Source organism: Drosophila arizonae, chromosome 2 (assembly GCF_054131065.1).
Source record: "Drosophila arizonae isolate 15081-1271.41 chromosome 2, UAZ_ARI_1.0, whole genome shotgun sequence".
NCBI classification, from domain to species: domain Eukaryota; kingdom Metazoa; phylum Arthropoda; class Insecta; order Diptera; family Drosophilidae; genus Drosophila; species Drosophila arizonae.
Window position 1 is genome coordinate 20,852,851 of NC_142922.1, and position 22,811 is coordinate 20,875,661.

General features: G+C 38.4%; 2 protein-coding genes across 3 annotated transcripts in view; both read right to left on the reverse strand.

The window, feature by feature from the left end:
* T48 (FU domain-containing protein T48) overlaps positions 1-20,091 on the reverse strand; it is a 39,891-nt gene extending 19,800 nt beyond the window's left edge. The window contains exons 1-2 of the mRNA XM_018019258.2: positions 19,877-20,091; positions 17,719-18,361 (exon numbers count right to left, since the gene is read on the reverse strand). Coding sequence (XP_017874747.1) covers positions 17,719-18,046 — 328 coding nt within the window. The 5' untranslated portion in view covers positions 18,047-18,361; positions 19,877-20,091. The remainder of the gene's footprint in view (positions 1-17,718; positions 18,362-19,876) is intronic.
* A 201-nt stretch (positions 20,092-20,292) lies between these two features.
* Positions 20,293-22,759, reverse strand: Mink (Mitotic spindle and nuclear protein). Of its 2 annotated transcripts, none has more exons than XM_018019254.2 (4): positions 22,619-22,759; positions 21,287-22,549; positions 21,140-21,211; positions 20,293-21,073 (listed from the first exon to the last, which is right to left on the reverse strand). In XM_018019254.2, the coding sequence occupies exons 1-4, from the start codon at positions 22,632-22,634 to the stop codon at positions 20,388-20,390; spliced, it is 2,037 nt and encodes a 678-aa protein (XP_017874743.1). In that variant the 5' UTR covers positions 22,635-22,759; the 3' UTR covers positions 20,293-20,387. The 2 variants fall into 2 exon arrangements, with proteins under 2 accessions (XP_017874743.1, XP_017874742.1); XM_018019253.2 differs by having other exon boundaries at positions 21,287-22,552.
* Positions 22,760-22,811: the final 52 nt, after the last annotated feature.

A 22,811-nucleotide genomic window follows, 5' to 3' on the forward strand; every position in this document is an offset into this window, starting at 1 on the left:
TGAAACGTTTATAGTGCAGGTAATTGTATAGTATAGCAGTTAGTCATACCAGCATCAATTGTACTCTGGGAAGGTGCCTTCAGATGCCGACACCTCCCCATTTGCAAAACCAGTTTCCAAAACTCATTAAAACGTTTGCATGCAAATGGATTCTATGTGTAAAGCACATAGAAAAACCTCCACTTTGCATTCAACTATATCAAACAATAAAGTAGCTGATTGCGAATAGCAAACAACAATAAAAAGCCATGAGCAAGTCGCTGATGATATCATGGCAAATTATTACATTTGGAGTAAGATTTCTTGAAAGTTTGCAATCGTTTTCGTAATACTGGAAATTCTTAACAGTCAGCGGAGCCAAACAAATTAATTTATGGACTATATAGCATGTATATCAAAAAGAATAAATGGATATACATATGAATATATACATATATATATAAATAGGAGTATATGTATATATATTACACAAGTGGCCAAACAAATTTATGAGAGGAAATGTGAGCAGCAAATTCCGACGTTCAATGTCAAAGCGGCGCAAGTTTGTTTACAGAATTGAATTTTTATAGCGATTCGGTGATTGCGCTGCTCGATTCTCAACCGAGAAAAATTTGTAGGTGCTTTAATTAAGGTAGGATTGCAATGGAGTTTTCCTTAGTTTTCGGGTTAAGAAAAAATATAAAATATTTACATATTGTTAAAAAAAAATTGTCTTAAATTTATATTCAAATATGGTTTTTTTTTCGAAATTAATAGGATTTATTTAATTTAATTTTAAAAGCCTCTTTTTTCCACAAATAAAAGCTACATAATTAATTTTATTTAACAAATTTACATAAAATATATACATAAAATATTTTTATAAAAATATTTTTTGCTAATACAAGTTTCTCTGTCTCTATTCTATTTCGCTCTGGAATTTAGTTTTCCTTTAGCAAGTTCTAGTTTTCCAGCTTGCATTTCGACACGGTAGCTTCTTTTCGTTCAGTGTATTGATTGAGCAAGTTGTTGCTGAGGGGCGTGTAAATTGCGGCCAAGCGGCGCGATTTTGTGGCCTTTAATTAAGTAAGAGGCACGCGCATTTAACGGTTAAATCTTAAGCAAACATAAATTGTGGGGTATTTATAAGATACAAGTCAAGATCGCGCGATTAGCTAGCAGCAGCAGCAGCAGCAGCGGCAGCAATTACCGCCAGCAATATACACAGCAGCAACAGTTGCAGCCGTCAACAACGATCTGTTGGCTAAATTGAAATGTTGCCACAACAAGTTGTTGGCCAAGTAAATCAGCTTATGGGCAACCCGGCAGACTGGCCAAAAGAGAGCGACACTGATGCTACTTTGAGTTATTTATGTTGGCCAGTTCCATTAGGCCAGCCAGCTGTTGGCACTCATTAAATACAAATATGATAATGCGTCGATCACATTTATCACCAAAGAAAAAAAAAAAAAAAAGAGAAAAACAAAACAAAACAAAATATTAATAAAAACCCAAAACAATCTAATAAAATTAACAAACAACGCGAGCTGTCTGAGAAATTGATTATGCAAATTTGTTTAACCTTTTGCATGAGATTACAGGATAAACGGCTTTTAAATTTCAGAGAGCACAACATATATATCTACGTATTTCTATCTGCGTATTTTAGCTTCAATTTTTTATTCTCCCATTTTCGCTTTACTACTAGCTTTTATAAGCAATAAATTGTCGTGAGACATGAGCCGATTACTGAACTTAATTGTAGTATCTAAATATATATGTATTCAGTAGCTTAACTAACAATCGCTTTTGATAGCAATCTGAGAGTCGCAAAGAGTTTATAATCTGTGCTGGGATTTTTAGAGCTTTAGGCAATCTAATCTTATGTGATGTATGCGGGGATCAAGCAAGAGTAATACGACTTGCAACAGCTATATTTCAGCAGCTGTCTATGTTGTCTATAACAATCAGTTGTCGTATATTTAATATTATATGCCTCTTGAAACATAAAGATTATACTTAGGAGATGCCATAATTATAAATATATTCTGTTGTGAAATATCTGTATATTTGAAAAATATATGAAATCTATGATCTTAACATAATCAAGTAATGTTCATAAATAGAAACAATAATAATAATTAATTTTGTGATTATTATTTATGCATTAACATTGTTTCTATTTATAGTAATGACTTAATATGAATTCAAATATATATTGTTTAGCCTCATTAAATGATACTTGATAAATCGTAAGCTCATATTATTCGTATGCTATTCTTCTGTTGCTATTTGAAATTTTCGAGATTCGACTAAAAAAAAAAAAAATTAAATTATTTAGACTTTTGATTTGACTGTAGCTGAATACTTTTGCAATTGCAAGCAATTTTCTAGCAACTGTTTTTCGCCAGACTTTTAAAGTTTTGCAATTTTATTACTATTTGGTTTGATTCAGTTCTTTGGCTTTTTGTGCAACATTCCAATATCTGTTAGTCATAGCACGTAAGACACACATGTGTGTGCATATTTATTTAGCGCACTGTTAATGCTGCTGCCAAAATGCATTTGCATGCACCAGTTTCAACCTGAGCTGCTCTCGCTCATGCTCCCCCGCCACTGCAGCGCTCCGCTCCACCTGCGCAAACTCCCACTATTGTGCTGGCTGCCTATGTATGTGCTGCTTCATGGCTTTTCAGCTATTTAACGTGCGAGTTCTGCTAACAGCAAACACAACAACAACAAGAAAAGCAAAGCAAGCAAATGATCTGCTTTAAAACTTTTATGCACATTTTATGGTTTACATTATTTTTTTTATTGTTTTGTTTGTTTATTTTAGGTAGAGACACGCCGCTGTTATTTTATAAGAATTTTGTATTTCGAATTGCATTTGGTATTTTATGAATCTATCCAACATATGATTTTCGATTGTATATTTCCCACACATCGATTATAAACGTTTTGCAATCAATTGAATTAAGCTGTTGATTGAGGCGTTGAAAATGCATTTTCATTGCTTGTTTGCTTCAAGTGGCTTTTCCCGTTGCACCATCTTGCTGAAGCGCGCGAGGCAGCAGAAGCAGCCTCAATCAATGTGATGCCACGCAGCGGAAATGTTCAAGTCAGCAGTAGAAGCGTTTGTCACAACAAATGGTCATTGTGGGGCAACAGCACGTAGCTCCAGAGAGAAACAGCTCAGACACTTCCGCAATAACCAAGCACCCGAATAACAACTCGAAAAAAGATTTTCGCATGAATTGAGCTCAACAAAAATCTGGTCAAAAAGCTGGCCTATGCCCTTGTCCAAGCTGCTGGCTTTTTTCTTCTTTTATCAGCAACTAAGCATCTCTTGTAAGCTTATACCTTAGGGTTTTTCAGAAGAAACCGAAGAGGTGATAATTTCTTCATACAAACTTGACATAAACGTGTTTAATAATCAGTTTATGATTAACTTATATTCCATTTCAGCTTAATTCATTCAGTTCATCATAAATTTTCCTTTTCACCGCTTTAATCCTTTCCACACATTAAATTTGCAGCTTCCAACACCTCGTAAACAGCTTACAGGATAACTTATAGTCGCGCAATTCGACTTATTTATGAACAATTTTTTTTTGTATCCAGACTTTTGCCGATAAAGTCGCATTTGCTTAAGTTAGAAATAAATTCTTGTTGGCCACAAAAAATGTGTAAAAAAAAAACGTCTTCAGCAGTGAGAACCAGCTTCAAAAACTTGTTTTGGCCAAAAAAACAGAGGCCAGAAGAGAAAAAAGTCAAGCTGGGGCTATTAAAGCGCCGCCAACTTGCAGCTGTCTGCCAGCCATATGAAGCCATAAAGAAATTGGCCAAAAAAAAGTAAAACACCAACAAAAAGAGATACGAAAAACTGGGATATCAACAACTGCAAAAAAAATCTATATAAACATTTACGGCGCACATTTCTTTAATGAATTTTTATGCAGCACACAAATCAACTGCGCTTTCCAAATTAGTTGCGAGTTCATGTTAAATTAATTTCGTAAGGAAAAAAAAAACTAAATTGCAGCAGTTGCTGCCACAACTTGTGGCACAGGGCATGCTGAGAGAACAGCATTAACAGCAGCAGCAACAGCGGCAGCAGTTGCAAACAACGTGATGCTGACTCTTGAACTGCCTGCAAGTACCGCAAACTGCCGATCAGCCCAGCCAGATAAAGCCAAGGAGTAACAGCAACAGCAGCAGCAACTGTTGCTGCGGCAACAGCAACAGTTTCCGCCAACTCCTTCAGAACAATGCAGCTTGCCTGTTGCAGCAGGCAAAAGATCAATGACATCATGATGAGGCTTTGGGTGGATGCTGCCCTCTCTCAGCACGCCCCTGCCAGCAACAGTATTGCTATACACTGTCTGCCAAGGGATTAGGGTATATTGGTATATAGAAAACTTTGCGTTGATTATCTAATGCGCAACAAATTTCTGACATTTCTGACAGAGGTTTCAGGTTGATAAATTACTAAAGAAATAGCTAGGATATATGGAATTTATATATTATTTCAATGTGTATTTACTTAATGCACAGTTCGACAGCCTCTATACATAGAGAGAAAGTTTCGGCTTTAAGCCAACTAGTATTCTTATGGTCACAGTTTGAAACTCATGTCAAAGTTTTAGAGTTACAATCTGAAACTTTTACAGCTTTCAAAATGCAACCTAGTAGTTTGCAAGGCACTGCGCAGTTTTGGAGTTACTAGATTAAACCTCAATAAATTCTCTTTAACAACTGCCTCAGGCTATTTCAGCACTGTGCAAGCGCACTTTGCAGTCGTTAAGACTCGTTTGCAGCAATGTTCTTAGTAGTTGGATGCTGTCATTGCGCTGCACGATAGAAAACTGCGTCCAACCTCTGGGTTTTGGTCTTGGACATGGGTCTGCAGCTTCGTTTGGCCTCTGTGTGTGTCTGTGTGATTTTTGTCGTGAGTGCCAGCCACAGCCAGTGCCTGGGCTGGCAAACTAACTGACAAACTGACTAACAGACTAACAGACTGACTGACAGACTGACGAACTGCGCGCTTCTAACGCAGAACAAACTGCAGTGTTTGTTGTCTAACTTGCTGTCCATCTGTCTGTCCGTCTATCTCTCTGTCCATTTGTCCAATTGCCAGTTTTGTCTGCAAAGTCGTGACACTGAACAAATGTCAGCACTTGCGGGCGTGCGGCATTTGGCAGCAGCGGCTTTGACTTTGAGTACGAGGCCAAGTCGAGGCGGTCTGGCTGGCTGACTCGCTGGCTGGCGGGCAACAACCAATCAATTAAGTTGGCCAACATTAACTTGGCAACAACTGGCACCCAACACACAGCCGCGAAATTTGATATGGCTGTGAGTGCGGCTAATGTGATTTATGCCCACCATTGGCCAGGCATCCTCAAAGGTAGCCGACAGCAGCCCAAGGCTCACCAGCCGAACAAAACTCATCCCCAATTGTGCTGTGTCAACTAACGGTTAACTACCTTATTTTTAGCTACCTTAAAGAATGTCGTGGTAAAAATATCCCACGCAAATCAAACGACTAAATGTGAATGTGGACCATGGCGCAGCCTCTCACACAAATCAAATCCAAATTGAAATTCAATTAGAGTCACTTTTTATTTATTTTTGCTTTTGTTAAACATGTTTTTTAGTTTTTATTGCTTAACCTTCTGGTTTATAGGCCTAGGCATCTGTGCTCGTCCGTTCACCGAGTGAGACATTTGCATTAAGGCTGACCCCACGACTTGATAGCCACTAAGTGAATAGTTAAGAGTCTGTGGCACGCCCACAACACCCATACCCATACTCATACCAATCTCCGCACATGGTCAACGTCAACCAGTTGGATCGTTGATGGACAAGTGCTGCGACGCTATATTTAGAGCACAAGCTACAGATACACGAATATACATACATATATAAATATATTTGTATATATTTGTTTGTATATCTGCATTCATTTGAAGATACATATCGTAGTACTTTGGCCATGGCCAGCACAAGAGTCCAAAGCAAATGAATGTCAACGCTCCGGAATCAAAGAAACTATACAAAAAACAGAAGTAAATAAAAAGTGTCGCTGGGGAAACATCATTCGTGTTTTTTTTTTATTATTTTTATTTTTATTGGTTTTGGTTTTGGTAGTTTATTTTTATTTATTTTTTTTTTTTCTTCTTTTGAGCGGCACACGAACGATCAATCAGCGTGCACACATGATCATTATGGCCGATGCGGTTAGCCGAGTCTTTAGGCCACTTTCCCAAAGAGTTCGAGCGCGAAATAAGTTTTCGCTGGGCTTTTGTGTGGGCCGCATTGTGCGGGAAGCGAGCTTGGGCCACAGGAATGTCGGCGAATTTGTAATTGCGGCTAAGTGCAGAGCATTGGGAAACCTACAAGAGCCATTTGCGGATGCGGGCTCATTAAAAATAGCACAGAAATACAAAAGACGTCAAGTCTTTGAACCCGCTAAAACTATTCAAAGAAAACTAAAACCTAGCCAGATTTGGGCGATTCTCAATAGAAAGACCACATAGACATATCTCTAAAGAAAAAACTTCTAAAGAGCATAAATACCAAGCTTGGTCTCAGTGGGTTATTAAAAATTAAATGGAACAAACGCTGTCAATATTTAATGATTTCTGAATAATAGGAAATTGTTTTGTATGTTGTTGCTTCGCTCTGATCTATTCCCATATTACATATTTAAAGACTTCAAAGAAACCTTTTTGCCATATCTAGGCACACTTCCAATATACCCCTTTTCTCAAGTTTATTTTAAATGCCGCACAGTTCATAAAAAAGAGTGAGCATCAAGTCTTTGACCCCACAACAAATTCTTGGGGAAAATTGTTTTTCGATTGAGCCTAAATATAGATCAACCGCTATTAAGCTGCCATATGCCAAGTGAGAGATTTATGCTGTTGTTGTCAGTTGCTCTAGCTCATGGAACTTGTTCAATCGCACTTTAGTTTGCGACAAAACTCAAGAACAAATGAACAAATGAACGGTAAATGGCAAGATCTCTCTCTCTCTCTCTCTCTCTCTCTATTTTTCTTAGCCATGACGGATCTGTGATCAGTGATTGCTGGCACACATTAAGTGCTACACGAATTTCATTGGAGAACTCGAGCGTACAACTTCTTAAGGGAGGGCCGTCTGATCGGCCGTGTCGAACTTTGACGATCGCCGTTGTCGACAAGCGACGCGCGCGCACGACAAGCTACGCCAAGATACTTACGTATCTATAAGATATGCGGTCCAACAAGCGCATAGATACACGTGTATCTGTAGCGACAAGTACAAAGGGAGAGCGAGGGTAGCTCAAGAGTCAAGTGGGAGATTACATTGGAATATATTTAACTTAAATGGAAATTTATTTAACTTGCTTAGATCTTAGATTTATTAATTTATCAAATTTTATAACAACTTTATTATTATATAAGTTTATATATATAAGTAGAGTATATATACTTCCATATAATCATCCGTAGTATTATAATTTGGTCTTTAAATAGGTATCATATATCTTTTGTAACTGTAAAGAATTATTCGAAAATGCTTGCAGCAAAATCTTTTCTAACAAAAAGCTGTTTTAAGAACAATCTTTTTCATGTCTTCAATTGTAAATAATCATTTAATGCACATTCGTGTTGTCCAATTTTCTTTAATGTACTCCACATACTTGTCTAACTAGCCTCGCTGCTTGCGCCTTTCGATTTGCTTTCTTTTTGTGTTTTCATGTTCTAGACGGCATTTTTCCTGCACGCCTATAATAATTTATTTCTCTGTGTGTGTATGGGTGTGTGTGTTGCTGTGGCTAATTAGCTTGTAAGCTCAATGTGAACACATTTTGTCGAAAATGAAATGTTCATTTTAACACTTTTGTTCTTCTCTTTTTGGGAGGGGTGCAGATGGAGGCGGCAGTGGGGGCAGCTCTTGAGATCAGCGGATCGACACGCTTATAAGTATATGCGCCTTAATTGTGTGTGTCTTGGGTGAAAGTTGTTCGATTTCTAGACACTTATTTGCTTCTCTCTCTGCCTCTCTCTCTCACTCTTTCATAATATGCGCAATAGAATCTTGAGTGGAAGCGAATGGCCGTTTGGCCTGGCAAAGTGTGTGTTAATTATGGATGCGACTATCTGGCTGTCTGTTTGTCGGACTGGCTGACTGACTGGCAGTTGGCATCTCCAGTTTCGGGTCTTTTTGGCCAGGCGTATATAATTTGCGTCCACTTGTCTTAGCTGCATCATTAGCTAATTGATCGTCGTATCGAAAGGGATCGAAAATCTTAAGGCCACGCGAAGACTGTAAGGCAATAGCTTGCGCATAAATTAAACAATATTTCATAAATAACATTTGATTATGGCCTGTCCAAAGACAAGTGGGCAAAAAGCAACAACAACAGCAACAACAGCAGCAACAACAATAAAACAAATGGTCATTTCGAAAACTCATCGAACGGTTCATTCACCTGTGCTGTGCTTTAAGCATATGCAAAGGCAGTCGGCGCGAGGGCCTTTCCGTTATCATGTTTCTAACGGTACCCGGCCTGTTCGTTGTGTGGAAAAATGTGGCATAAATTAGAGTCGCAGCCATAAACACAATAAGGCAAAACACCCCCTACCAGAAACCAAAACTCTGTTCTATCTGCCCAATTTTCAAAATCAATTTGATATCATCCGCCACCTCGAAACCCGATAATAGTCAATTCGATTTATGTTGATAAGCTAAAGCTTATAACAAGAGAACAAAATTTCCTCAGCTCTTGAGTGCCATGAAAATGCAGGCTAATAGGTTTACAAGATGTCGTAAAATGATGAAAATATGTGGAGGATGATGTTACGAAAAACTATGCAACTTGGTATATACCCTATAATCAGCCAAATATTATTTAGAATAAGTGTAGGATTATTTAGAATGAATAATCAATATTTGATCTATATAAAAATTTATATGGAGACGATTTCAAAATATTACCGATTTCCTTTATTTCAACTATCAAATCTAATATAACAAAAATTGTTTGAATAAAATAAAAAAATAAAATAATGCAGCAAAAATATGTCAAATACTTCCATTCCGGTTGGAGTAACTAAAGATTTCTTTAATACATACATACATATATCTGTACATATACATATCTGAATACATATGTCTGTACAAAATATATCTCAGCTGAATTTCCTCATTGAACTGTTATATATAATCCTATTAGACCAATACCAATTGGACTCCTGTTTACTCGCTAACAACCTAATGAAGACTTACATCTATTCAAAATGCCTTTCTTTTAATGGTACATTTTCATTTGTGGAAAAATGAAAAGCGTTGACGATTCGATAAATCTTAGCAGTTTTCAATTGCATGAACATTTTTACAACAATTTGCTGGTAATAAAAACAACAATTTTATAGCTGCGCTTGATGACTTGATGACTTGACGATTTGATGAGTGACACACACGCACACATACACACGTATACTCCCTCGACTAACTAATTTTTAATGCCTTTCACAACTTTGGGCGCTCCATTAACCACAGCGACCCGCATGTAAATTTTAATCCCGACAATAACAACAACAAAATATCGAAAAACTTTTATTTAAGGCGCCAACATAAACGAAAATTAAGAAGAGAAGAAATCGTATTAAAATATTGAGAAATTTTATTTTCTTCTTAAGCGTCTGATCATTTTAATTGAAAGAAAAGTTTGTAAAAGCCTGGCCAAAGTTTTATATCCAAATATTTGGGGAATTTTAAATGTTGCGCCATAAAAAAAAGAAAAAACATAACTAAAGCCAATCAAAATATTGCGACAAGCGCTTTTTGGAATGCGTGAACAGAGGCAACGCTTTTGCCTTGTAAGCAGCTTAGTTTAAATGTTTATCTAAATATATGTATATACATTTATATTTATATATATTTACATGTGGCATAAATAAATAAAACGATTGCCAAAGTTTCTGTCGTAATTCCGGTAGCCAATGAGCTGGCCAAAGAGAGGGAGACTGCGGCAAGGAGAGGGAAATGCTTTGATACCTAATGATGATAAACAACAGATGCATTATGCGGCAGCAATGCAGGTGCAGACTAACTAGATACCCTGTAAGCGAGGAAGTATATGAAATATGCTAATAAGAGACAGATTGTCTATGATCGAGAAACTGACCGAAGACGTTTCTTCATAATCTCATTTATCAGTAAGTCGTTAACTCTTCAGCAAAAGTTGCACCTGCTTGAAGACACAACTGAGGCAGTTGACAGGGTGTACGTAAAAAATACAAAGTAACCACGCTCCACGCATAAAGATCACATTATAAATATTTATAAGGCATTCATTGTAGATCAGCTAAAACTTTCCTAAGGAAAACACATTTTTCTTTCACATTATTAACCACTTTTGCCCAACTTACAGGGTATATCGCATATTTATATAGATATTGTGTTGATGATGAGCAAACAGCAGAGACGCCTGGAAACACCTCCTGGGAGGCGGACTGAGCCACACTGAGCGAAAGAGGCAATTTTCATTAAATTGCCATAAATTAACAGCCCGAGCATTAGACGAGGTGAGATGGCAACAGCAACAACAACAACGATATTAATAATAATAACAACAACAACGACAACATGGCAACGCAATGGAAATGCAAATTTGTTGCTGCAAACCAGCTGCTGGCGAGATTTGCGTAATTTGTAATGCTGCTCAGCTCAGCTTGCAGCTGACGCATTGCCTGAATGACTGACTGACGGACTGGTTGAATGAATGGCTGATTGATTGATTGATCGATTGCCAGCCACAAGCCCAAGTAACATTTAATTATATGCACTTGCATCTCTCTCTTGCATCTCGCTCCCCCTCCCTCCCTCTCGCTGCCTGTCTGTCTGCGCCATAATTGACTGTTTATTGGCTATGTCGTCGTCGGCTTAAGCTTTTTGATCATTTATCGGGGTCCGCAGTCAGGTTAATATATTTCCCATTTAGTCATATGCCATAGGCAGGGCTATTGGGGTGAAGCTGCAGCAGCAGCAGCAGCAGCAGCAGCAGCAGCAGCTACCGTTTGATCGCGCCCCAAAGGTGTTGCCGTGACAAATTGTGCAGTGCGGAAGCAATTTTCAAATCAACTTTAAAGAAAACGAAATAAATAAGCATTTTAACTACCACAACAAAAATATATTTTTTTTTCGTTTCTTCTTAATATATTTCGATTTTTTTTATGTCGGATAATTGCGGCTTTGACTTTGATTTCCGCATGGGCCAACTGATGGCGCCCAAAGTGCTGACATGCAAATTTCAGGGAGTGTCTCGAATGGCGAAGAAGAAGAAGAAGGGAGGGAACGAAATAGAGATTATAACTTAAGCGAAATTCATTTGCAGCTGAGGAACCAACACTGCAAGAAAATGGAATATAAATTAATTGCAATGATGATGTTGATTTTTCTATTTTTTCTTTTTATTTTATTTATTTATTTTTATTTTTATTTTTTTTTAATAAATCAGATTTTGCTGAAAGCCAAAGGAAAAGTGTAAAAAGAAATTTTCTTTTCTTGTTCATTATTATATTCAACTTTTTTCTATATACGTTTTCTTATTTATTTATAATATATCAATCAATATTTTGACTGCCTTGTAAACTAATTTAAGTTTTTTAAGAATTTTAAAATTAACCTAACAAAAAAAAACTTTCTACACTCCCAATATACGATTGCTTTCGATACAAAATTATAGTTAAAATATTCTAAGTTATTAAACTTGTTAAAATATTCAGTAATATTTATGAATTAATTCATGTTAGATCAAAAAATAAGCAGATGCCAGAATGCTAAAAAAAGAAAGCCAAATTTCTAGGTCAGAAGCCAAATATTGGTTTTTCACTTTAAAAGAAAAAAAAATTAGGTATATTTATTCAACGTGGTTCGACAAGTCAGCCTGAGGCTTCTTGGAGCTCTGTTGCGGTTGCGCGCTCAAAGTTCAAATGTCAGCTACACGCACATGAGTAAGATAGATAGAGAGAGAGAGAGACCGCATGTGGGATAAAGAGTGAGAGGGCAAGAGCATGAGTCAAATAATGAAATGAAACATCTGTGCGTCTGTTTATGGCTGTTGCAGCTCGTCTGTGATTTCTATTTCAATTAGGCGCTGCTGCTGCTGCTGTTGCTGCATGTGGAACGGCAGTCAGCCAGTCAGTCAGTCAATGCAACAATTCGTCAGACAGAACCATAATGATCTAACAATAATGCTCTTAATTTTCTTCTCTGATTATTTATTATGCAGTCGCTGCACATGAGTTTTATCTACATCGACATCAACATCTGCATCTGCATCTGCATGCGGGTGCTGCAACACAACCCAAGTTTCAAATGCTCAATCCCGAAAGCTGCGCCGCATTTTAGAATTTATGGCCAGCCCTTCGAATTTATGTTTTGGTTAAGAAACATAGCATAGTCAAATTTTATGTAGAATTTTACATTTCATGTTGTTTTCATGTCTGTATGCTCCATATGCATGCATTTAGAAATACATTAACACATGCATATACTGCCAGCCCTCGCCCACGCTGCGATGCTGTTGACATGGCTACAACTAAAAACTGATTTGTATACCCTGCATTTATAGTAAACAAATATTTGGGCTTATAGTGACGTATGAGTTTCTAATAGGCAACAACTAATACTATAGGAGAAATATGTGCTTCTCAACTGATTGTTAAGCTTATTTGATGTATGATCATCAGTTCCGATAGCGCTAGATTTTGAGATTGATTTATTAATGTAAATCATACATAAATATTTAAATATATGCCCACGAAATTCTTATTTTTGTATAATTTAAAGTTTATATTTTAAATAAATTCTATTCTTAATTCCAGAGCTATAATAATGAATTCCAGTGAATTGGAATATAGGATAAACTATCGGTTTTATGAGTAGCTGCAAATTAATTACAGGATATCTAGCAGTCGAGCAGTGCTCATTATCCCTCAATCTCAGTTGCATACAATGCGTGGTTACATCTTTTATCTTTAGCGTATTTTTCTTGTTGAACATTCACTTTTTTGTTTCTTTCTTTTCTTTTTTTTTTTTGGCACTTTCTTTCTAGCTGAAAGTTCATTTGGTTTTATTTTTTCTTCAATTTGCTTTGTATGTGTGTGGGTGAGGAAATGTCGTGGAGTTGGGGGTGCTGTACATGCGTTAGCCACAAGCAACAAGCCGTTAGCCGTTAGTTGCTTTTCAAAATGTAAATACATTGGCAGACACCTGTTTATGGCTTTTATACATTAAATTCAAACTCTGTCTGTCTGAATGTCTGTGGCAACGTAGGTGGCTTGCTTGTTGCCTCAAATTGTTGCACTTGCCATTGTCTGTGGCATATCTGGCATGTAGTTAGTTTGTAGCTTGTCTCGAGCCAAACCAAGCCAAAAAACAAAAAATACAATGCCTTGATCAAAATCTGTAAATTTGCCCATTTACCCATTTGCTACGTTGCATAGAAAGTTGAATTTCAATTCAATAAAATCAATAGATGAAGCACAGTGGGACCAAAACGAATAAAGCTAAGAATAATAAACTTGTTTTATTTTCTCTATTTTTTGTAAAGATAATTGAATTATATTTACAACAATGTTGATCCGCATATAATATATTATATATATTTTTGTTTTATCATTTTCTGCTATATTTCTACATCTCTTGGCTATTATAGACACGCTGACATTAGATCTGAACCATGCCGAAAACGGCAAAGCGGCAAAGTTCATAAAGATATAAACTTCAGAAAAAGATAAACAAAGGAACGGGGCATAAATAAATGTAAACAAATCGATATAAAGACTTACATACATACACATAGACGCATGTATGTACATTGCACAATTGTAATATTTGAAAACAAATAAGCAGAGCAAAACTTCTGCTTTGGCACTGCGAGCAGGAGTCACATTAATGAAAATGGGCTAACAGAACAGAAAATCATTAAAATCTCCTTTTTTTTTGGGTTTCTTTGACTTTTTTTGCAAAAGGTGTAAACAAAACAAAAATAATGCCGAGAAGAGATCAGGCGAAACGCAGCGTGAGTTGTGACTAGACAGAGTGTTAAAAACTACCTGTACGCTACGCAGAGACGTGGATGCCTAGATAGATATAAGGTGCACGATGGATGCTGCATGCAGCATGCTGCATGTGGTCATGGCGTGCCGAATCGCCAGGCATGAAATGTGGAAAAACGCCATGAAATGGGCTTTCGTCAAATTAGCGTGCCAGCGTTAACGACGAACGCATCTGCTGATGCTATGCGAGTGTATGTGTGTGTTGCACTGTGGGATATTTCGCACTTTGCACTGGCAGTTCAATGTTGTTCTCGATTTGCTACCTGAGCGAGCCGAGAGACTGACTCTGTGACGGACTAACTGACAGAACTTGCCTTGATTTATTTGAAGCTGTGCGTTGTATTTCTTGCTATACCCTGTGTATATACCAAAATGGGGTATATTTGTACTTTTAAGGCGACTTGATTGGAGATTGTCGAGTGAAAAAGTATTTTGTTTTTGAATAAATGTACCGTATTGTATTCAAAAAATAATCACAGCTTATAATATATAATTTTATTCTTTAGTATTTTCGAATAATGAATACAGAAATACCTCAGAGATTCGCACACACAATTCAAAAAATTTATTATGACAATAAATCACCATAATAATCAATTACCAAATATCAATTCCAGGCAATCTATTGAATACAGGGTACCTGCTAGTCGTTCAAAGTGCTTGCAAACTTATTTTATGTATCTAAATTTGCATTTGCATGTGACCTGCGCAAGTGTTGGAAGCCTTGGTTCTTATCTAATGTAAAGAACTCCTCGTCGCTGACTTTGGCACTTGATCCACACACACACAGAGACTATATACAACAAGACACACTGGGAGACTGCCGTATAAACTGTTTAAACTGAGCGTCATAAATACTCCCGTCGTTTAGTTTTTACGATTGTCGGCTGTCTTTGTTTGCCATAGACTCGCACCACACACACACACACACACATAAACACAGGCACACACACATACATTGCTATGCTGAGATACAAGTTCCAAGTATCTTTGAACATATCTAAATGCATATACAAGTAAATGCCACAGCACTGTGCAGAGAAGAGTTGAAAGACCAAAGAGCTCAGAGCCACAGCTCACAGCTCAGACAAGAGCCTCCTGCTAAGATATGTTGGCGACTCCTGCGTACTGTACCCCAAGCCCGGGCGAATCCCAATATCATCCAAAAACAGGTCCCCGCCAGGGCCAAAGTTTGCGTGCCTTGCAGACATTTTTATGGTTTCTTCTGCTGCTGCTGTTGTTGCTTGCTGTTGCTGCCGGATCTGCCCCAAAAAAAAAAGCACCAACAAAAAATTACGAAAGAGAGCATTTATGGGCGCTCAGGTAGACTCTAACAAAATTTTGTTAGCTCTGCAGACTCTTTGAGTGCTTTGAATATTTGGCAAACTATTTCAACCATTGCATTTTATAGCGTATAACAAACTGAAATGCCTAAACGGAAATTCCAGCTTAACATTGATGTGGTAACAGAGCCCGCTAGTGATTGAATCTTCAGCTATATGTATTAACTTTTTAGTATTAGTGCAGCACAGAGTGGCTTAAGCAGGCAGATATACTTTTTAATAATATTGAGGACTACAATTACAGACAATAGGAGTTATCATTTCATTCCCTGGATATATACAGTGGATGTTGAATTTCTATAACTTTTCACCTTGAATACATATTTGTATGCAGAGCATGTCTACCCCATTTATAGTAATTCCATTTATGATCTTCAAGTCAAATATGGTTGTCTATTTTAAAGGGAATACTAATTCCTGTTAACTACCTTTCTAGTAAAATAAACTCGGTAACTCTCCACCCCAAACATTAATATATTCCTTTATACATATCCATTACACTTCTACACACAAATTTTCCACATATCCAGCACTTCCATTCATGGTCTCCTTATCGAATTCAGCGCGTCTTCACATGCTTTGAGCTCTGCCGCTCTCACCAGGAAAGGTTCAGGTTGGAACCCCAGCCCCAACTCCAATTTCAAATTTCCAGCTTCGACTTCCAACTCGATTCAATATATGGTGCGTCTCAGGTATTATGGGACGGCGCTTATCTAACCTTATCTTACAACACTTTGCCGTCTCGTTGGGTTGTTCGGCTGTCGTTTCGGTTGTTTATGACCTGCGCCTTGCCATCGTGGCATCGTATTTCAAAAAATTGCTTCCAACAAGTGCATTTCTACCGTCCCTCCCTCCGTCTGCTCTTTTTCAGTTCAGTTCAGTTCCATGCGTGTGTTTTCTGTCTCTCTGTCTCACTCTTTTGTCTTTGGTCTGTGTATTTGTCTTTTGTGGTCTCTCCGGCTGGTAATTCAATAGCTGGGCAACCACTTCACGAAGACGCTGCCCCCAGCTGGGGCATCCATCCATCTATCCAGGATGTCAACCGCACAGCTTAACGCTTTCGAGTCTGCGGCACGCTCGGCACATCCGCTGCTGCTTCAACAAATTCTGTTGGCTCATTATAACGAGATTAAACTGTAATCACTGCGAGAGAAGTGTGCTGTACACTCTCTCTCTCTCTGTCTCTCTTCCTCAATATTTATTTCTTCTCAGATTTGTCTCTTCTCTGTTTCATTTACTTTTTGGGAACACGGAACCCAAGTGCTCGCTTCCTGTGTCCCCAAACAGACCCAAACGCTTCAGCGCTTCTCTTCAGTGAAAGGGACGCTACTTTAGTTGTTGATGTTGTTGTTGTTATTATTGTCATTGCTGTTGTTTTTGTTTTTTTTTTATTTTTATTTTTTTTTATTTATTTGCCTCTTGGCCTATTCTGTAGCCTTCTCTTTTTTTTTTTATTTAAATGTCATTTAAGCGGCTTAACTTGCGTCGCTTTTTATGACAACATTTGCGAGCTTTATACGCCAGCCAGGCCTCGTTTATGAGCGTGAAAATGAAAGTACTTTCCTCATCTGGCGGCTGCCTGACTCGCTCATTAGCTTGCCCTTTCTCCATCTCTTTCTCTATGTAGCCCGTCGCTCTTTCTCGCGTTGAGTCTCTCATAAGAAATGATGACTGTGCCGCTCTTTGACGCCTGGCGAACGTTAATTTTGAGCTTTCCGAAATATGCCACAATTATTTTGTTTTTGACCTGGCAGCTGATGAGTAAGCCACCATTTCAGATGATATGATATAGAGATTATATATTTGTATACATATGTATACATATGATTTTGATATATTTTCTATATAATCACTTAAAATAATCCTCTTACTGAGTAATTCAATTAAAATGTGAATATTTTGAAAAAGTATGTTAAGTAACTCTGTTATTAACAGACCAACAAGTTAACGTTCGGTTAACATTTGCAAATCTCTCATCAACTTATATAGTGTAACAGTTGAAAAGCAATCAATTAAAATAGGCAATAAAATTAACATAAATGTTAACTATAATGTGAAAGTAAATTTCTCCATTATATTACCATAATATAAGATTTACGTGAACTGAATATATTCTGCTTATAAGATTAATCTTATTCACATCAAGTATTTCCCAGAATCTCCGATGAGATTAATGTAAGTCGAATGTAAATGATTGCTATTTATTTCACCAACGTGCTTCAACTTTAACAATTTATTTTCAATTAACATTAAATTTTTTACGTCGAAATTTAATGGAAACTCACCTGAATTTAGCTGCACGCCTGGCAATACCACCGACGACTCTGCTTTGAATCCTATCATATTATCCACATCATCCGAATGGACTGCTTCCTCTTCTCCGCCGCCGCCGCCGCCTCCTGATGCCTTCTCTAGCTTCTCGGCGCCCATGTCCAGTGTGGTGACTGCATCCAGTTCCATGTCGATCAGCGTGTTGCCTTTGAACAGGCCCGCGCTTCGGTATTCCTTGGCAAAGGGCGTGGCACCCAGCGCCGCCCCTAGCAGCATGAACAGCAGGCAAAGCAGGCGACACACGCGGCACATTTCACATTCAGCGGCTTTTCTGTGCCACATTGCGAGAGACAATTACAGTGGACACTCGGCTAGACATAAATTGCTAGTTGAATTATATAGCGAGTGGCCTCAATTAACGGCACAAAGCGCACAAGCGCTGATAAAAAATAACACACAAACTTAAACCTTTTCACATCAAATTAGTTCAAGTCTCGTTCGGGACTTGACCGCAGCTAAAATTCAATTATCTGTCGGCTTTTTCGCCTTTTTCTTTTTTTTCTACTTTTTTTTTGCCAGTTATAAAAAAATTATGTCACCAATTAGCAAACGACTTGAGTTACGGTTGTTGCTGCTGTTTTTCTTTGCTTTTTGACACTGCAAAGATACAAAAGAAAAAAAGAGAGAGCGTGTGTTTAAATAAAGCTTTGAAAATGGATGTTTTAGAGACTAGTTTCTTTTTGAACACTTTGACAGGACTGTCAGGTAAGATCTAAGTAAGTGACCTAGTTGTTTATCTAGATAGTAAAAGCCAAAATTGCAGAAAAAATATTATTTTATACCAATTCTTTAAAAGGAAGTGTAAAACAACAATCCGAAAAAAATATAATTCTAGGAAAAACTAATTGGAAAATCGTATTCTAATTTCCAAAATTTCAATTTCCAAGTGAGCACTGTATTATATTCCATAAGTTGTTTGGAAATGGTAATTGAATCCTTCCAGCAATGGAAGTAGCACAGCTTCTACGCCTTTAGCACTTAATATGGTCGTTTAATATACTGAAATATGAATACTCTATAAAGGAATTCAAATAATTTTAAGTAATTAATTAAATACGTTAATAAGGACGCGTTGCACTTATATAAATTCAAAAATGTTCTTATATGTATGTGTCTATACATGTATCTATAGATACAGAGCCATCTTTACATATTTATTCATACATACATATATACCTACATACATATGTAAAACGAATGTTTTAATTTTAAAGGATTATTCAAATTCGCATAACAACAATTGAGCAGTGGATGTAAATGGGTTAACGGAAATTCTTGCACACATTTCCAACAGCTGCTGTCGACTTGTGCGTTGGCGCGACAGCAAATCAATTAAAAATGCAGCAATATATCAACTGGCGTGTGTGTGCATGTGTGTGCGTAGTTGCATGTGTGTATTTGCGTACGCGTTAATTTCCATTACAAATTCCCATAGGATGTTGGGCATGCGCGGAAATAAACGCACGAATTTCCACAATGAGAGGCGCGCAAATGCAGAGCCCACAATAAGCAATAAACGCATAAACGGTAAACAAATTGCCGCTACCTGTGAGACAATCCACAATCCACACAAAAACGCCTTAAAAGGGCGACAGACGCACTCACACTCATGCACGCTTGCATCGACATATGTAAAATGAACACTCAAACAAACTGTGAATGATGCGTACGCATATGAATACATTCGCTCACATATGCATGTGTATGTAAGCATGGGTAAAGCGCCGTTAGCGCCGCTCATAAATGTCACTGCAAAATGTTGTTGCTGCTGCTGCCGGCACATATGGTGCAATCGTTCTCTCTCCCTCTAGCACTACGACTATGAAACGCGTTTAATTTTTTTTTGGGGAAGATGCGACTGGAAACGAATTTGGGCGAAAGGAAAACTAAAGCCTGCAATATGAATGCGTGTGTGTTTCTGTGTGCTGAATTCCCATATGAAACGAGTTTTGTCCAAATATTTTTGCATTACAACAACGAAAATCCATTAACAATGCAAATATACACACATACACACCCACACGCACGCTCGCAAAGCTAAACAGCGTTTTTAATATCCGGCGGGAAGAACAACAATAAACGCTCGTTTTATTGTTTATATTTACTGCGTACCTTCTATGCAACAATTAATAATTGTTGATCAGTTTGTTGGACACAAACACACACACACACGGACATCGACAAATATTACGCGTAGTTTTTTCTTCAATTTGGCGAGATTTGCGTGAATTAATGGTAACGGTAAAATCGAAAACGACTCACGCGCAATTTCGCTTCACCGACCGCACGCTACGACAACGATCTTCACAATAACAAACCGAATGTTGCTCAACAAACGGGCCAATGCGTACAGAGCGCGCCTTAGCAACATGTATACTCAACCTATCTCAGCTGGCAATCGATTACAATGCTGGACTGCTATTTGTAAATATCGATAAGTGTGGTGAATTTTGAGCTCATTGTCGATAAGTAGCCGTTCACTTTTGAATGACTTGGTTCGCTTACCCCAAATTAAGTCATTTTTGAAGTAAAATAGAAATATAGATATATTATAAAAACGAAAATCAATTAAGAATACAGAATTAAAAATATATTGTTAAACGATTATTAAATAATTGGGATATCAACCAGCGTTCTCATCCAGTTGCCGACGATGTTGCATTTGCAGCTCAAAGCGACGATTCGAGCGAACTCCGCGCACAATTTCGCTTCTCTTCTCGTGTCCGCTGCGACCCTTGAACATTTCCATATGCCGCTTGCGACGCGCTTCCAATTTGTTCTGCATGGTATCATCCCTGTCGCCGGGCTTTACCTTCGCTATACTCTGAATGCTACCTGGTCCAGATACAGCTGGAATGAACAGCTTGGATGTCACCGAGGTGGACAAATTGAATGCCGGCCTCGGCACCGTCTTGTTGCTCGACAAAGCGGGCCGAGCCGGCACCAATGACTTGGGCTGTGTCACACCCACAATCTTGCGCGGCGTCGGCAGCAGCTTCACCCGCTCCACCTCCTCCGGCTTCAATGGGGTCAACGAATAGCTGGGCACTTCGATCTTTTTGACTGCACGCAAACGCACTGGCGTCTGCTTCATGGCTGATGTAGCAGTTCTCTCCGATTGTTGTTGTTGTTGCAACTTAACTGCAGAGCTTGTTAAGACCTTGGCACGCACAGCCTTGCGCTCCATGTGCTCCACCAGATTCTCCATCTTCTCGAATTGCTTTTGGTGAATTGCCGCGAAATTTGGCAGTTTGGTACGTGCCTTTAATTTACTGGGCGTGACTGTGGACTTTATGGGAGGATATTGCTCTGAAAGGAGATGAAGATATATTAGATACATGTATACGAATTGGATATATAAACTGCTGCACTTACTCATCTTGGGGATGCGACTTGGCATGGGATTTGGTTCCAAGGACTTGGAACGTTTGCGACGTTTCGTGACATCTAGGAAAATAATATGGAATAGATAGTAATATAGATGAGATCATGATTAGGTATTGATATATTTATAGCTCTTACTGCTGTTGTTCAGATTCTCCCAGCGTTTATCAATATCATTGACATTGGCCATTTCCACGGGACTGTAGAAGGTGACTCCCTTGGCCTTCGTCTCATTGGATCGTGGTACTGATTTCGAGCGTCTTTGTCGTGGATTTTCCGAAAAGATTCCAGATGAACTGGCTTCGCAATCTGCGAATTCCGTCTGGATTTTGCGTTTGAAAGGTGTAGGAAAGCGATAGGCCTTCGGCTTCGTTGAGTCACTCTCAATGTCTGCAGCCTCCGGTTGCTTAAGATCCACATCAATTTGCTGTTCTTCCATAATGCACAAGGCGGGCATCACTTCATCCGCATGCGCTTTGTCATCGGCATCGAAGGTGACGTTCAATTCGTTCTCTGTGTCGCCATCATCTATCATAATGAGGGATGGCATCTCATCGTCTTCTTCGGGTTGATGCTCAGCTTCGAGCGGGCACAGGCCCAGCTCATCCATATCATTCTCTTTAAATACAGCTATTTTCTGATCTTGCTCTTGAACAGATTTAACATCATTATCTATTATATCTGGGCACAGCTCCACTTTAATCTCCACTGGAGTTGGCTCAAAAGGTTTCTTATCTCTTATTTCCTCGTTGCATTTCTCTTTTTTATTTTCATCATAAGCATTGGGCGATGTTGAGACTGTGATTGCTTCTGTTACCTCTAGCTGCTTGGAATCTTCTTCTTCTAGTTCTTTCTTTTCTGTTTTCACTTCATTCTGTTCCTCCTGCTCCTTCATCTCGTCATCCTCCTTATTTTCCACCTGCTCCTTCATATCCTCGTCTTCTTGTTTCTGCTCTTTTTCGTCGTCGTTTCGCTTTTGCTGTTCTTTTTCAACTTTTGACGATTTGGTCTTTTTGGATTTGCGACTGCGCTTGCCCGAAGTGCGACCCACCTCGGCAACGCTCCATTTCTGTGTTTTCTCCTCATCTAGATTCTCCTTGTCGACAATGGTAGTGTCCTTTTTCTCCTTGCTGGCAGAAGACAACAGATTCTTTTCAATGATGTCTGTATAGTCCAGAGTCGGGCGCACGCTCTTGCGGGCACTGCGACGCGGTGTTTCGCAGGCTTTGCGAATGGATGCACTGGGTGTCTTCGGCAAGGACATGAGCTCATCATCGTCGGGTACAGTCTCTCTATTTAAAATACTCTCATTCTGCTTTTGAAGAACGGCGCGTCGCGTCTTTTTGGCCACAGGCGTCTGTGGGCCTGACTCCTGGTGCAACAGGACGCCATCAATTTGAGCTGCTTTATGTGAATAATTTTGTTATATTTTTCCTTCTGAGAGAATAACGCATCTCAATAAGTATTTACCTGCAGTTGTTTCCATTATTTTATCCCAAAAAACTCTTTTACACTATGTGCGCGTCTCTTTTTTTCGTTGCTTTCAAAATTGTTGTATGCAAAGCCAATGTTAGTTAACACGCATCATGCGCGCGATATGTGGCAAAAGTATCGATACCTTGTGATGAGCAACGATAATGTTAGGTACGCATGCGTCTATCGA

Bases quoted from the DNA above. Each gene is read 5' to 3' on its own strand.
- Mink (XM_018019253.2), bottom strand. The intron at 21,212-21,286 runs GTAAGAGCTATA...TTATTTTCCTAG, and splicing joins GGAGAATCTGAACAACAGCA to ATGTCACGAAACGTCGCAAA. The intron at 21,074-21,139 runs GTAAGTGCAGCA...ATCTCCTTTCAG, and splicing joins AAGTCGCATCCCCAAGATGA to AGCAATATCCTCCCATAAAG.